Here is a 15675-nt window from a genome sequence, read left to right on the forward strand (position 1 = left end):
TTATACACATCACAAAATTGGCCTTTAAAGTGGCTTAATGCCCTTTTGCACTGCTTTAATGATGTAGCCGTCTACACATGTCGGCGGCATAATGCGTGTTAAATGACTTTGGGACACAGCAAAAGAAAATATGTCTGAGGTGTTTTAGTTTGCTACCTTACAGCTGCAGAGGGAAGCACCAGGCCCCATGCAGTTTAGGGGCTGTGCAGGCAGCCCAGCAGCAGCCTGTATAGGCAGGCTCCACTGAAGGAAAACAAAAAATAAACAACAAGCCTGATCTTTCCCCCCATCCCACACTCCCCAAGCCTGCCTGGGGGCCCAGTGCTTCCCTCCATGCCTGTGGTGCCCCCTAGGACTGCCCGGGCTGGGTGCCTATGGGTCACGGATGAAAGCATCAGTCTCCTCTCCTCTCATCCCCCCTCCCCCTCCCCCTGCAGCTCAGGAACCGCTCAGCCCACCAGCAGCTCGCCCTCCCCTCCCCAGCACTGGAGAGGCTCCACCCTTGTGTATACACCACAGGGGTTTACTTCACCCTAAACTGAATTGGTGTTTTTGAAAACCCACCGCTTCAATTTAGGGAGAATTAAACCAAAGGAGACCACCGTGGTGTGTACAAATGGCCATTGATGCTAACTCCCATGGTGGAAGAGCTGATGCATCTCTAGGGCCAGCACCAGGGTACTCAAGGAGCTGGCGAGCGTCATAGCCCAGCCCCTGGCACGGATCTTTGAAAACTCCTGGCGCTCTGGTGTAGTGCCCGAAGACTGGAAGAAGGCCAATGTGGTGCTGATCTTCAAAAAAGGGAGGAGAGTGGATCCAGCTAACTACAGGCCCATTAGCCTGACTTCTATCCTGGGGAAGATCCTAGAAAAGTTTATTAAGGAGGCCATCCTTGATGGACTGGCCCAGGCTAACATTCTAAGGGACAGCCAGCACGGGTTTGTTGTGGGTAGGTCTTGTTTGACCAATCTCATTTCCTTCTATGACCAGGTGACCTATCACCTGGACAAGGGAGAAGAGATTGATGTCATATATCTTGACTTCAAAAAAGCTTTTGATCTGGTATCCCATGATCACCTCTTGGCCAAACTGGCCAGTTGTGGCCTTGGCTCCACCACGATCTGCTGGCTGGGAAATTGGCTCCATGGTCGGACCCAGAGGGTTGTGATTGATGGCAGTCACTCATTGTGGTGCCCTGTGACCAGTGGGGTCCCTCAAGGCTCTGTCTTGGGACCCATACTGTTCAACATCTTCATTAACGATGTGGACATTGGAGTCAGGAGTGGACTGGCCAAGTTCGCCGATGACACCAAACTTTGGGGCAAAGCATCCATGCCAGAGGACAGGCGGGTGATCCAGGCTGACCTGGACAAGCTCAGCAAATGGGCAGACGAAAACCTCATGGTGTTTAACACCGAAAAATGCAAGGTTCTCCACCTTGCGAGGAAAAACCTGCAGCACCCTTATAGGCTCGGCAGTGCTACGTTGGTTAGCACTACAGAAGAAAGAGACTTGGGGGTTATCATTGACCACAAGATGAACATGAGCCTGCAATGCGATGCTGCGGCTAGTAAAGTGACCAAAACGCTGGCTTGCATCCATAGATGCTTCTTGAGCAAATCCCGGGACGTCATTCTCCCCTTGTACTCGGCCTTGGTGAGGCCGCAGCTGGAGTACTGCGTCCAGTTTTGGGCTCCACAATTCAAAAAGGATGTGGAAAAGCTTGAGAGAGTCCAGAGGAGAGCCACGCGCATGATCAGAGGTCAGGAAAACACATCTTACGATGATAGGCTGAGAGACATGGGACTCTTTAGCCTGGAAAAGCGCAGGCTCAGGGGTGATGTGATGGCCACCTATAAGTTTATCAGGGGTGACCACCAGGATCTGGGGGAACGTTTGTTCACCAGAGCGCCCCAAGGGATGACAAGGTCGAACGGTCACAAACTCCTGTAAGACCGTTTCAGGCTGGACATAAGGAAGAATTTCTTTACTGTCCGAGCCCCCAAGGTCTGGAACAGTCTGCCAGCGGAGGTGGTTCAAGCACCTACATTGAACACCTTCAAGAGTAAATTGGATGCTTATCTTGCTGGGATCCTATGACCCCAGCTGACTTCCTGCCCTTTGGGCAGGGGGCTGGACTCGATGATCTCCCGAGGTCCCTTCCAGCCCTAATGTCTATGAAATCTATGAAATCCAGGAGTTTAACACTGTTGCTGCTTACCCCACCACTGGACTTTGTTTATCCAGTCTGTGAGAAGCCCTGCAATCCAGATTCCACCTGTGGGACCAACTGAGTTTGACACCCCTGTTTTAATCTACATTAAGAAAGTTAAAAAAAAAAGCCATGTAAAACTTTATCCAAAGCTTTCTGAAAACCTAGATATATTACAACTTTTTGTTCCCTTTCTATCTAGATGGGCAGGTGTTACATTTAGATTGACCTAACTTGAAAAAAAATCATAATTCATAACTTTTAAGTAAGTAATATGGGTCTACAAAATACACAAAACTCTTCTTTGTTTTGTACTCATTCATTATTAGTGCCATGCAACCAACATCACACAACTTTATAATTTCTTTTAAGGTATATGGTATGAGCCAACATCTCAAAGCAAGTTTTCTTTCTGGAATCTGCAAATTATTCCCTTTTTGCTGTAGACAAAAAGCAGCCTATATTCTTTGATTTAGAACTTTTCTGTAGCTTAGGTACCTGTCAGAAGGATAAAAGACATATTGGGATCATGCATCAAAGCATGTTAAGTGCAAGACTGCATGATAAAGAGCAGACCATTACAATTCAGCTGCGCAGAAGTCTAATGAGCACTCCTGGTATGGGAAGCTCCATCTGTTGTACCAAACCTACAATGGCTCTAAGTTACTCTTCCACCATAAAATGATTTTACATCTGCTTTACTTAAAGAACAGTATAAATCAGAAACCATGATTATAAATTTTGATGACACCTTTGGAGGAGATATATATAGTATACACATTCTATGTATTGAAGGCATGCAAGAGATATATTGCCAAAGTTAAGTAAATCAGTATTTCCTGGCTGACTCATATATATCATCTGTGTTTATGACTGTTACCAAGATGTGAAAATTGACCCACTTCTATGAAGGCACAGGTTTTTTTCCACACAGTAACAAGTCCAGTACACTATATAATAACATCACATTTTTACTGGGCTGCATGATGTCTAAATGCCAACTTAAAATGTTGTTCTCTGAGAACAAATTGAGAATAAGCATGGGAATTCCACCCAGCCATGTATAGGACCCAGTTTTTTAAAAAAGTAGAACAGCCTGCCATTTAGAAATACTGCAGTAGTGGTATCATGGGAAAAGAAAGTGGGACATAAAGACTCAAGGGACAAAAAACAAAGTTTATAAGGAAGACTTCCACTAAAAATGGAAAGAAGAGCTTCTTTCTGATAGCAGGAAAATAACAACAATGCTAAAAAGTACTGCCAAAAAAAAATGTCTCACACAGTAATATAGGTATCACATTTTTAAATGAGAGTGAATAACATATTTCAAATTGCTTAGGTACTTTGAGTAAAAAAGAATAAGACCATAGGAAATTATGTTTATTAGTAAACCACACTTCAGTACAGGAGTTAATTACAAAACAAAGAAACATATAAATCTGTCCCCATTCCTGATTGACAATCCATTTATTACATAGCCTCTGAACATCCTCTCCCTCTTATGAAGGTCATCTTGATATGTTCAATGCTCTCAACCTCCTCCCAGACCTGGTTTGTGGGGAGGTAAGGTTTGGGATATGTGCGAGATGTCATTAAGAATCACCCTACTGTGACACATCTTAGCTACAGACTGGTACTGCTTTGGGGTTTTTTCCCCGCTTCTTTACTCAGCAGAAAGTGTCGAACCATCAGCGCCTGGACCATCTCAGTGCAAACCACAAGGAGGAATTGTGGAAGGAAACAGAGACAGGAACTCTCAAATGCCATGTTAATTCTGTGGAGCGTACTATGTAGGTCTATGCACAGATTTTGTCAAAGCGCAAGCCAGCTAGAAAAGAGAAGAGTGTGTATGTGCGTGTGCATGAGTGAGTGGGGAAGAGGTAGGCACTGCCACAAGATCCCAGCATTGACTCCAAAGCAGCTCCCCACCCAGCCATGCACTCTGCCAGTGCTGCTGAGGCTGGTCTCCATGGAAACCCTGGCCCCACACTGTCATGGACCAACTGCAGCAACATGGGCAGGGGCTGCTGGGAAATGGAGTCTGGCTACAGGACATTTTGCCCACCCCTGCACTAGACCCTTATACGTTTCCTAGCATGACCATTTAGTTTCCATAACCCTGACCACAGAGATACCTTTCCCCAAGAGAAGGGAAAGAGCAGGGAAGCAGGAGGAAAAAGGTGAGTGAGAAGAGATGCAGGTTGATATAAAAGTAACTGGGAGGCAGGGTAGAAAGGGGGACGTTCCAAGCCACATGTACTTGTGATATATGGGAGAACTGGGCTGGATGTTGGGAGGAAAGGGATTAATGGCTCTCCTACTATAGTGCCGGGGCACTGCAACACATTCAAAGGTACCAGCCCAATGGGGAGATCTTGTTTTGTCAATGGCTATACACCAATACCACAGCATGCAAGAGACCTTACAACCCCATGGTCTCTTAGAAGTCCTTATGGTGTTGGACACACATAACATGTAGAATGGTTTAAACGTGGCATGCCTCTTCAGTCCCTACGGATCAAAAACAGTGGGACAAAGCACTTCTATCTACCCACCAAGACAGACGATACACTGCAGACTTTCATCATTTCTAGGCTATTTAGTTTATTGCTCTCATGTTTAGGAAAGAATAGAAAGCAGAAAAGTGAAGACTCCCCCAGCCACAGGTCACTTACACCCTGCAGCCCTCCACCTGCCGAGTAAAGTGTGCAAGCACTACCCCCCATCTCCAGTTTACCCAGTGCAAGCCATGCTGGGCTGCGTGTTCACTCCTATCCCCTAGTGTCAGAGCCACAGCACATCACACAACTGTGAACCTGTTCCTAATCAGTGACATTTTGGAATGGCTCAGTTATTATGTGTATCCGCACTTTGTGTTTTGGTCATCTCTTAACTGCCTACAGAAAAATTCTCCTTTCTTTTCTTCTATTGCATCTCCCTCTTGCCTTCCTATATCTAATGTTACTTCCTCCAGTGTCTTTCGTGTTCACTATTGATCATTTGAGTCTTGTTTCAAGATCCTCCACTAGCATCTCTTCACCTTACCACATTCTAGCTCCTCTTCCTCACTTTCAAGGCCCTGCATAACTGTATCTTATTCCTATACCTCTGCTCCCATTTCCTGAAATTCACCACACTTCTCAAAATCTACCTTTCTAAATCCCTATTGAACCTTTCTCCCACTCTTTCTTTATACTTTGTTTCATTACACCAAATATAGTGGCAATTGCTTCCTTCTGCCTTTGTTCCACTAACCTCATTAAAAGTTTCAGTAACACTTGGAAATTGGAACATTTTCTGATGCATTGCATGGGGGTTGGTCTCTGTCTATTTTAGAATCTGAGCTCATTGGTCTCATGTCTTCACCTCTATTTAGTATAGGGCTGCGCATACTGTTGGTTCTCAATTTATAACAACCCTGAATTTTCTCCTCTTGTTCCATTTCAGCTGCAGAGTTGTATGAATGATACCACTATAAACAGGCTAAGTATCAGTTATGTCTCCCACTCAACTTTCAAAAAAAGAAGCTTACACTGTCCAGGAAGGCTGGACTGCCAGGATGAAGCCTCCTATTAAATGGACTTAGCTGTTGTGAAAAAGAGATCTTATGCTTGTCAAAGAAGTACATGGAGAAGGAATGAGAGTACCGTGTTGACAGTAGCTTGCCTTAACATCCCTTGCTTAACATGCTGTTACTGAACTGAATAGATTGCATGAAATTTAGTCATAATAAAATGATGAAAGTAACCATTGTAGATTTCTATTCAAGGTTTCATATCTTGAATAGTGGGCTGATTCAGCTTCTCTGCCTTTCTATATCTTTGACAGATACATGTCTTATATCATCTTTTTTTCTCCCCTGGCTGAGTATGCCTTACTTACTGCTTTTCCTCTCTCTAACTTATCTTCAAATGATGTGCTATTAATCAACTGAAGACACCCTTCACTATTAAGTGTTCCTCAACTGATTTTTCTTTAGCACAAGCAGTTACTGGTTACAGGATTCCTCCCACATGGTGAAGCGGGGAAGAGGCAGTAAAGACTGTCTAGCCACATAAATACTATCTGGTATGTTTATACCCACCTGCCAGTTTGCTGCAATGGCTATACTGTTGCTTGTTCTTAGCTCAGTATATGGTGGGAGGGATGTTGAGCAATGCCTTGCATTTTTTTAAAGCTATTGCTCTTCATGTTCCTCCCTTCTTCTGATTAACCTGGCTCAATGCCTGTTCAGTAGCAACAATATTTTAATACCTGAAACAATATGTATACTCTTTCCCAGCAAGTCATGCTTATCCATTCTCATGTTGTCATATTTTTCTATGCTTGTATTATCTCATTTTACATGCAAACTTTCAGAATCAGAGTACAGGACTGAGGTGAAGGAAAGGAGAGAGAAGAGAGAGAGAAAAATAACACCCCAACAGGAATTTCAGCTGTTGTGAACACACCCAGTCTCTACAATGCAACAAAATGTGCGTGGGCACAGGTGGGTCCCAGTCTCTTTTGCTGGAGCAGAGCCCAAATCCAGAGTCTGAATGTCGATTTTCACTGCTGTTTGCTGTTTTTATTGGACTGAGGCCATTACAAACATTTGCAGGTGGTTTGGCCATATTCTGACACTTAAATACTTGTGGTTGTGATAAAAATCAGAATATTGCTACAAGATGGGTCTTCAGGGCTTGATCCTACTCCCCCTAAAGTCAAAGAGAATTTTATCCAGTTGCTATCTATAATTCCTAGTGTTCATTAAGAGGCACATTCTCAGGGGGCACTTCATCTTCTCAGTAAATATTCACTTCTGCTTGAGGGTGTGAGAAAACAAAATCCTTTTCCTAATGTTTTACATACATGTGGACTCAAACAGAACACTCAGATCCAAACAAAATCTGGACCAGGATTTGATCTCAATTTTTAAATACCCAGACCAAAACCACCAACCTTCAGGGTGTTTGTAAGCAGGTTCTGAATGTCCTGGTCTCAGAGTTTATGATAATTTGCCTAATACTGAAACCACTGCTGTGTCTGTGTTCCTCCTGAATGATTCTTGGTTATCATCTTAAGTTTAGAAGGGTACAATTAAGTGGAAATGACAAAATATGTTTTTTGATAAATGCTGCAAACATCACAGGGAAAAGTCTATGAAAAAAAGAGTACTCAAAAGTTTGGCAAGAAGCTGAAGTCCATAATATAGCAATTTTCTCCTAGAGAAACAAAACCTCCTTGGATGAGGGAAGAACGGAGAATAAAGTGTGCTGGAGGTCATATCACTCACCTCATTCACATACAGAGAGCAAGCTGCTGACAATTATTTCCTAGTAGAGTAGCTCTAGGCAGCATGCCTATATTAGTCAATCACATAACAAAATGTAGATATATGTTATAAAATAAGTCACCACTGCAGACACTAGCGATTGACAAAACACTTTTCTCCTAAGTCTTCAGACATTTCTCATCTTGACTGAATGGAGCCTAATTCCAAGCCACTGAAGGCCCAAACCAAAAGTACACATATATTTCGTTTTGGGCCTTCAGACTAGATAGATAGATAGAATATATATATTATATTATTAATTAAATATCTATTAATTAATACTATTTTATATCTTTTTGCATTAATGTAATTTATTTCTGTTAAGTATTTCACTTCCTAAATAAAAAAAAGTTGGTTTACCACCTGAAAACATCTCATGTGCACACGCACACATGCACACGCACGCGCACGCACACACACACACACACACACAGACATAGGAGATGTTAGAAGGTGGTAAATCAACTTTTTTGTTCTAAGAAGTGAAATACTTAACAGAAATGAATGTCATCAATGAATAAAGATACAACAGTATTAATTAATAGATATATTCATATATATAAATTAGTAGGAATACATTGTATTAATGAATAGATATAATTAACTAAGATAGAGATAGATCTATCTAAGTTAATTAGTTAGTTATATCTATAGCTATATACCTTATTTAGTTAGTCTATAAAGGTGCATACCTACCCTGCATTCTGACTGACTTTAGATTACATCACCAGCTACTTGTCAAAACCAAACTGACAGCACTCTAGAAAACCATATATAATACTGGTTATAATACTGACATAACTTTTTGAAACCTGAATAAAGTCCAGTAAGATACACCTGATCCATGTACCAAATGCTCTTTTTCAAACTGGAATCATAATTACCCCAGATAAGTTAAATTAGAAACTGAATGGATAACTTTAGTTAATTAACGCAATTCATTTCTGTTATGTACTTCACTTCTTAAAACAAAAAAGTTGGTTTACCATCTGCAAACATCCCCATTGAGAGACTCGATCTTTGAAAACCTGCAGGCTATTTAGTTAATGGGACACTCACAAGGAGTTATCTTACTTATATTCAGAGGTAGGGAAGATGCAGGTAAAATGCATTTCAATCCTGTAACAGAAAAATATTGCACACAGTGGGCACTACCAGTTACCAATGATTAATAATAGCCGCAGCACTTTCATTCTCACTAACATTCAGTAGTCAATATTTTTAGAGTTGTGTATACTATATGCATAGTTGATCATTATAATATATAAATAAAATACATACGCATACACACACAAAGTTACTGTGTTTGAAAATAAAGATCAGTAATTGTCTACATATATATGTATATGTTTAATGACTACTAGTCTTTATGTTTAAATACTGTAACCATGTGCAGTTATAGTAATTGTATGCATAAACTATATACATTTTTGTGCCTGCTGTTCTGAAAATTTAGGCATACATACAACTCATGCAAACCAAATGAATGTTGATGGCATGAGAACATAAGAGGCAAAAGGACTTATATGGCATAGTTATAAATAACATTAATATGAATAACTATAAATACTAACTGATCATTGTAAATTAGACACCTTTTCACAGACGTTTTTGATACCAAAAAACGTTTACCTTGATATTCCCAAGACTGCCTTTACACTCTGTTTGGCAGTCCTCGACTAACACAGAACTTAAAAAACAGAAGGTTTAATCTTGCAATGAGTTGAATGCTCCTTGCTAATGACTGAACACCAATGCCCAAAGAATGAAATATGATATCAGTACTTTAAAGATCAAGACAATCAGTACTTTAAAGATCAGGCCCAGAAATGTCATCTCTCCCCCTTCCCAACAAAATTTTAATAGCAGCTTTAACCTTAGATTTTAAGAACACCAAACTAAATCACATGAAGCGCAGCAGAACTTTCATCCAAGTACATCCATTCAGCATTCCATAACAAACAACACAGACAAGTCATATGATTGTGGTTGCCTTTTCACCACAGGCTGTGCATCACATATTATGGGAGATTCTCCAGCATAGTAATGGATTCCAGGTAAATTTAGTCATACTTCTTGAAAATCCAGAACATCATGGCCTATTCCATAACCACTAGGGTGGAAGGCAAGAAAAAAATAGAGTACTTGCACTTACCCAATCTGTCGATTTGTGGAAGGTGCTTGTGTTATGACTGAACTGGACTGTGGAGATGGCATGGCTTGTTGAATCACAACGCTGGTGTCATGGTTTGGCATCCTAGTATTCGTGAGCTGGTGGGTTCCAGGCCCTGCCATTGCTCCTCCAACTGTGTTATGCATTGAGATATTCTGTGAGAGGGAGAAAAGGAATGGAGGGGAAAAAATAAAACTATAGTTTCTTCTCATGTTTTGTACAACTAGAAGTAGAAAGCTGGAAGAAGTGTCAACAAAATGAAAAGTTATTCGCTCCTGGCAAACCTCAATAGATCTTGCAACTATAAGGAATGAAAAATAACCATTTACTTTTACAGAAGAATACAAATGGAAAATATCTGGAAGTTGGCTAATCACTCTTCTGCCGTTCTGACTTGTGATTTATAATGGGGACATTTAGCACATTTTTCTGACCGACTCTGATATCTATTTCATTTGAAAATGATTTTTGTGATAAAGACATGACATTTTGATTTGCTATTCTGGTTGTTTACTGAGTGCTAGACCTGCTTGGAATGAATTAAGTGTAATGGTCTCAAAGTAGTAAACAATACATGGTATTCTATCATTACAGCCTTTTCTTCTAGACTCAGTAGGTATCTTAAAGCAATATTGTCCTAGAGCCCACTGAAGATGGTAATTACATATAATTTTGAATACATTTCTATCACTAGTATGTGGCTCGTTTTACAAGAGAAAATGTAGTAGCGAAAAATCCTATTATTTCTCTCTTCTCCCACCTGCAATCTATGAATATTATATGCATCTTCAATAGTCATGACAATGCTCACATTTCTAACAACATTTCAATTCGTGAACCAATTTCCAGTAGCAAACATCAAAATAGCTAAAAACAACAATATTCTAATATTCACTTTGTTTTACAATCATATTGACTATAAAGTGATACTAGAAGGATAGTGATACTTGAATGGTGGTTCAGTATGATCGGATACCACGACTAGCTTACTTATTTCCAAGTACTTTAGAGAAACAAGGGAGTATAGGAGCCACAGAAGTAGTAACGGTTCTCCACACAGGTTGAGGCATCTCTTGCTTTCTTCTACTGACAGCAGATTCTCTGTCTGCACATACTTCCCTTCCAGAAGCAATTACTTGGATAAGGTTGCATCAGAAATTCCCATGCAGACCTTTCTGAGATTCAGAAAACCCCTGCTCATTTGTGCTCCTGGCCAGAACAGTTTTCTCCCAAGGGTCACAAAACACTGTCCCAGATAGACTTCGCTAAGCTCTTAGTGGGGAAGGCGTGCAACAGAGATTCTGTTCCCTCTTCCATGCTTCCTTTTACCTCTGTCCGCACCACCAATGTAGGGTATTGGGCTGAATATTTTGGATACCCAGAACATATAAAAGACACAAGAGCAACAAGTCAAAGCATAATAGTCACACATTAGAAAGAGACAGGCACTGATTGTAACCTTTGCTGACATCAATTGTATTCTGCAGAGGCATAGCACAGAACAGGACTGGGAGCAGAAGTGTTTCCGTTTTCTTCTTCTCCTTCCCTATAATTTCATGCCTCCCTAAGCTATAAATGGTTTGTTGTTATAAGTCTGACAAGTCTCGGTTGTACATTATAATTGTAATTTTTACTTTACATGCACACACTTGTAACTAAGTCTTACAATTATAACCATTTAGAATAGACACTTCATATTTTCAGTGACTCAACAGTAGACTGAAAGCAAGAGAGCTGAAAAATTGAAATAACTGTCAATACAGCCAACTATGAATTAAAATAAATAATTATTGGTACACTGATAATTCCTGTGACTAATGTAAGAGATGTTTTCAGGTGTGAGTTACGATAAGACACCAAGCTGCAGAAAGCAAGCCTGACATTCCCCAATGAATGTCAAACTTGGCCTGACTTTTATGTTTACAAGAAGAGAGTTTTGCAAACTAAGTTATTTTCACTGGAATTATGTTTATAAATTCACAGAGAAATTCAAATGTATTCATATCCAAGCTGAGCTCTGAACTGGATCCAAAACACTGAAATGTCCCCGCCCCCCAAATAAATAAATAAAAAGCTTCATTTGAATTGCAGACACTAGTATCAAAGATTGCAGGCACTACTAGTAAGAAAAAAAACTGACTAAAGCAGATAAACCCTAAATTAATGACTGTATCATTAGTTTGGGATTTGTGTTGCTTCCTATTCATGTTTGCTTTTAAGGAGTTTTCCATGCTTCTCAGTGAGGAGAGCCTGGAGATCACCTCACTTTTTTTCCTTCTCCATCTCTCACTCTCATCAAGATCCTGACTGGGATAAAACTGACACAGGAGGGAGCTCTCATCACACCAACCAAAGGATGAGGAGCTGAAGGGACTGCTAACTTACTAGGTTAGGGAGAAGTCTCCCACTGCTTTTAGTAGAGGACAGAAATCTGTGATAATAGCTGGTCTTGTATCACAGTTACTCTTCCATTATTCCTGACTATCCCAGAGCAGACATTTGTAGCTATATTATTATTGATCAGTTAGCACAGTGGTGCATCCTATGGCTTGCAGAAACTTGTCATGGGTCTCTCCTCATGGATCTGGAAATTGGGTACTGGGGAGCGGTGGCAGTGTAAATTGCTGTTCCCCTGCCAAGTTTCTAGATTCTCCCCCTGTGGGGAGCACCATGGGCTGGATGATGTGGTTGTGTGAGCTAGACTGTTTCAGCGTGTGGTTGGGCTGGCATGCAGGCTTGGTCCAATGCATAGCTGGATCTGGGTGAATGGGATAATATTCCCAGATCTGACCTGCATATGGGTTCTAGCCAATGGACTCATCTAGCTCCAGGGACTTGTCTAGCCCACAAGGCCATACAGGTTGAGCACCACTGGTTTTGCATATTTGGACCCAAAGGTTACCTTTGGGGATGGGGTCCCACTGTCCTAAGCACTACTGAAACACAAAGAAACAGTTTTTGCTCTAAAGAATTGTGTTAGGGATTTCAGGTCTTCAGCAGCTAAATCAAGTGCCTCAGTCTCACTGACCCACAGAAATATACTTCCAGCCTAAAACTTTCCCTGTGCAAAATGGAGTTTTATTTTTTACCTAGGAGAATTTCTACAGTCTTTGATTTCTCCTCACCCTGAAGAGGGATGTGTGTGCCTAAAAGCTTGCAAAGAAAGAATTTTTTTAAAAATTTCAGTTGCCCTAATAAAAGGTATCACCTCTGAACCAAGACTTTTAGAGTTTTGTGTTTCACTCAGCCTCACTGCAAAAGAGAAAGACTAGGACTGGGAACTGAGGAAATCAGGTCCTAATTTTTTGTTAGATGGCACTGAAGAGTATTTGTGGCATGCCCATAGACCTTGTGTACTTCACTGTGTTTTTAACAATAATTTTTAAGCAAACACCAGATATAAAAGGAGATAGTGTTTTTAAAGCTAATGTTTTTTTAAACCTGATCCCAAGAAGAGGACAAAGAAGAGGATTCCCTTGGGAGTACAATATTTACATTATCTTCTACTTCCTAACTTCTTGCAAAAGTCAGTCTTCAAGAGGACACTTGTACCTTTTTCTTGTATGACCAATGGCTTGAAAGTACCGCTTTCTTTTAGAGGCAGAAGCCTATTGGGGTTTTTCTTTTATGGTCTAGCAAACAGGTACATATATTGTGTCCAAAACAATACTAGCTGTTATCCTACTGCCAAGCACAGGAGGAAACAAAAAAACCTCTCTCTCCCTCCTGATCTTCTCCATGTCTTTGAATACTACTGCTCATCTACAGAGGGATCGCCTTGCTGTCCATCATAGGAAAGATCATTGCAAGAACCCTCCTGAACTGCTTCCTTCCACTTGCTGAAGAGCTCCTCCTGGAATCTGTGTAGGTTTAGGACACCGAGGGGTACAACTGAGATTCTCTTCACAGCTTATCAGCTGCAGGAAAAAATATCGGGAACAATATAAAACACTCTGCGTGGCTTTCTTTGACCTCACACAAGCCTTCTACTGTCACCAAGAAATGTTGTGGATGCCCACTGAAATTTGTCACATTCTTTGCCGTCTCCATTACTGTGTGCGAGCGCTGGTTCTCAGTAACAGATCTATCACAGATCCCTTTGAGGTTAAGATGGGAGTTAAAGCAAGGCTGCATCATTGCTTCAACATTCTTCTTGATACTCATCATCATTCTTACCCAGAGCCAGTGAAGAAACTGCCCCTCTGTCTAAGCAAAAAGGGTGCATTGAACTATTTTAGAAAAAGACCTACTAGTGAGAAATTGTTTTACTCTAGAGGAGATATGGACATGGAACCCTTGTAAAAATCTGCCTTTTATTACTGTTACTAGCCAATTGCCTGTCAAGAATGATGTCGGGGGAGCAGGCAGGGACAGAGGCCTGTGTCCCTCTCATCCCTCCCGCCCTTCGCCTTGGGTCAGGGCTAGGGCCGGGGCCATTCCCCCTCTCCCCTCCACCACTTTGAGCTGTAAGCCCCCATCCCCTTCCTGCTCCCCTCCCTCCCCTGTTCCCCGCTGCCTCCCCTCCCTGCCGGCTGTTGTTGAGGAGTTGGGGGGTGCTGGCCCCTGGCTCCAAGGAGCAGACGGGGAGGGGGCGAGGCCAGTGCTGCTGGCTTTGCCCCCCTGCCCCACTCCATCATCTCTGTTATTGCAGCACTCCAGGCCTTGTCATCCCCCTCTGCCTGCTTGCCGCCCTCCCCTCCAGCCCCTTAGTCTCCACTCTCATGGCGGCACTCTGCCATCTGCCCCTGTCTGTGTAGGGCACTCTGATTGGCTGGCCAGACAGCCAATCAGAGTATGAATAAAGCATTACAGACAGACTTAGACTTCTATAATATTAGAACTATGAATACATGCAACTGATGTTGCATACTGCCTTCTATGAGATGTTATCCAGCAGCATTGTGAGATGCAATGGACAATCTGAATGAAGAAAAAACCAAAGGTCAGTTGAGAAGTCTGTTGATAATACTGAATGATCTTTCAAAATGAAACCTAAGACCTGACCATACTTTATTACAGTTAATGGGTAAGGTTCTATGTCACATCTCTGCAGCCTTTGAAATGTTACCCCTGTTGTACCCCTGGGGTATGTGCTGTTTTACTGCAACAAAAAGAAAAGTGTTCACACATACATGCTATTTGCCTCACCATAAAAATAGCTGCAGTGATCTGTTCATCCTTTTTTCTTCCAAGGGGACTGTGGGTGTTAGGACCATGGGATTTGAACCTGGGGATGCTGGGCCAGCTGTGCCAATAGTGAAGCTGGCCCAGCCACCCTGGGTTTGAGTTTCCATGGTCCTAACAGATTGTGGGCAGAAAGAATGGCTGGCTTTCTGATTCCTAGCCCAGCTAGTGAGCTGTCAAGTAACTCTACAGGGTCCCTACTACTGTTGCTGTAGCTATCAAAGCTCAGGGTCTTGCCAGTGCTCTTGCAGCAGTAGACGTGCCATGGGAGCAAATCACCACCACTGCTGCCAGAGCCCTGGGAAGAGCTAGGGTTCTGACAGAGGCAGTGGGGTATCTCCACCAAATGATCAGGCCTTGCCACCTCAAGAAACCCTATCAGCCCTTGCAGCCAGCAGTGACCGACAAGGATGCAATGGTGGCAAGGGCTGGTCAGGTGGCAGAGATTCCAGCTTTGTAATCACCGATTAGCCCTGGCTGCTGCAGGCAGATACTGGATAAAGATGACACTGCTTCTTCTATTTTTCTGAATATAACACCCCGTTTTCTTTTTTCAAGCTCAAGCTATCTGGTGCCTAATTCTTTAATAGATTTTAGAAGACCAGCAGTGCATTTTTCAATGATTTTATTATTAATTAAAGAAAAAAACAAGCCAGCTCTACACAACATACTTAACAAGGCAGTTCATTCCTGTGGGTTCCTGTTTATGTCTTTTATGGAAAACTCTTCATATCAACAACTCTTTATCCTAAAGCGTTACAATTCCTTTTACTGTGGCTGCTCATCCTAACC

The 15675-nt window shown here is 41.8% G+C and overlaps 1 protein-coding gene across 5 annotated transcripts in view; it reads right to left on the reverse strand.

Annotated features, from left to right (window-relative positions):
- The window catches only part of CREB5 (cAMP responsive element binding protein 5), a 364901-nt gene that overhangs the window by 234590 nt on the left and 114636 nt on the right, over nt 1–15675 (reverse strand). For all 5 annotated transcript variants that reach the window (XM_090046655.1, XM_090046653.1, XM_090046654.1 and 2 more), the window contains one exon: nt 9682–9854. In XM_090046655.1, the coding sequence (XP_089902781.1) occupies nt 9682–9854 (173 nt within the window). The remainder of the gene's footprint in view (nt 1–9681; nt 9855–15675) is intronic.

This window comes from Crocodylus siamensis, chromosome 5, assembly GCF_052110815.1.
Source record: "Crocodylus siamensis isolate JL-2025a chromosome 5, ASM5211081v1, whole genome shotgun sequence".
Taxonomy (NCBI): Eukaryota; Metazoa; Chordata; order Crocodylia; family Crocodylidae; genus Crocodylus; species Crocodylus siamensis.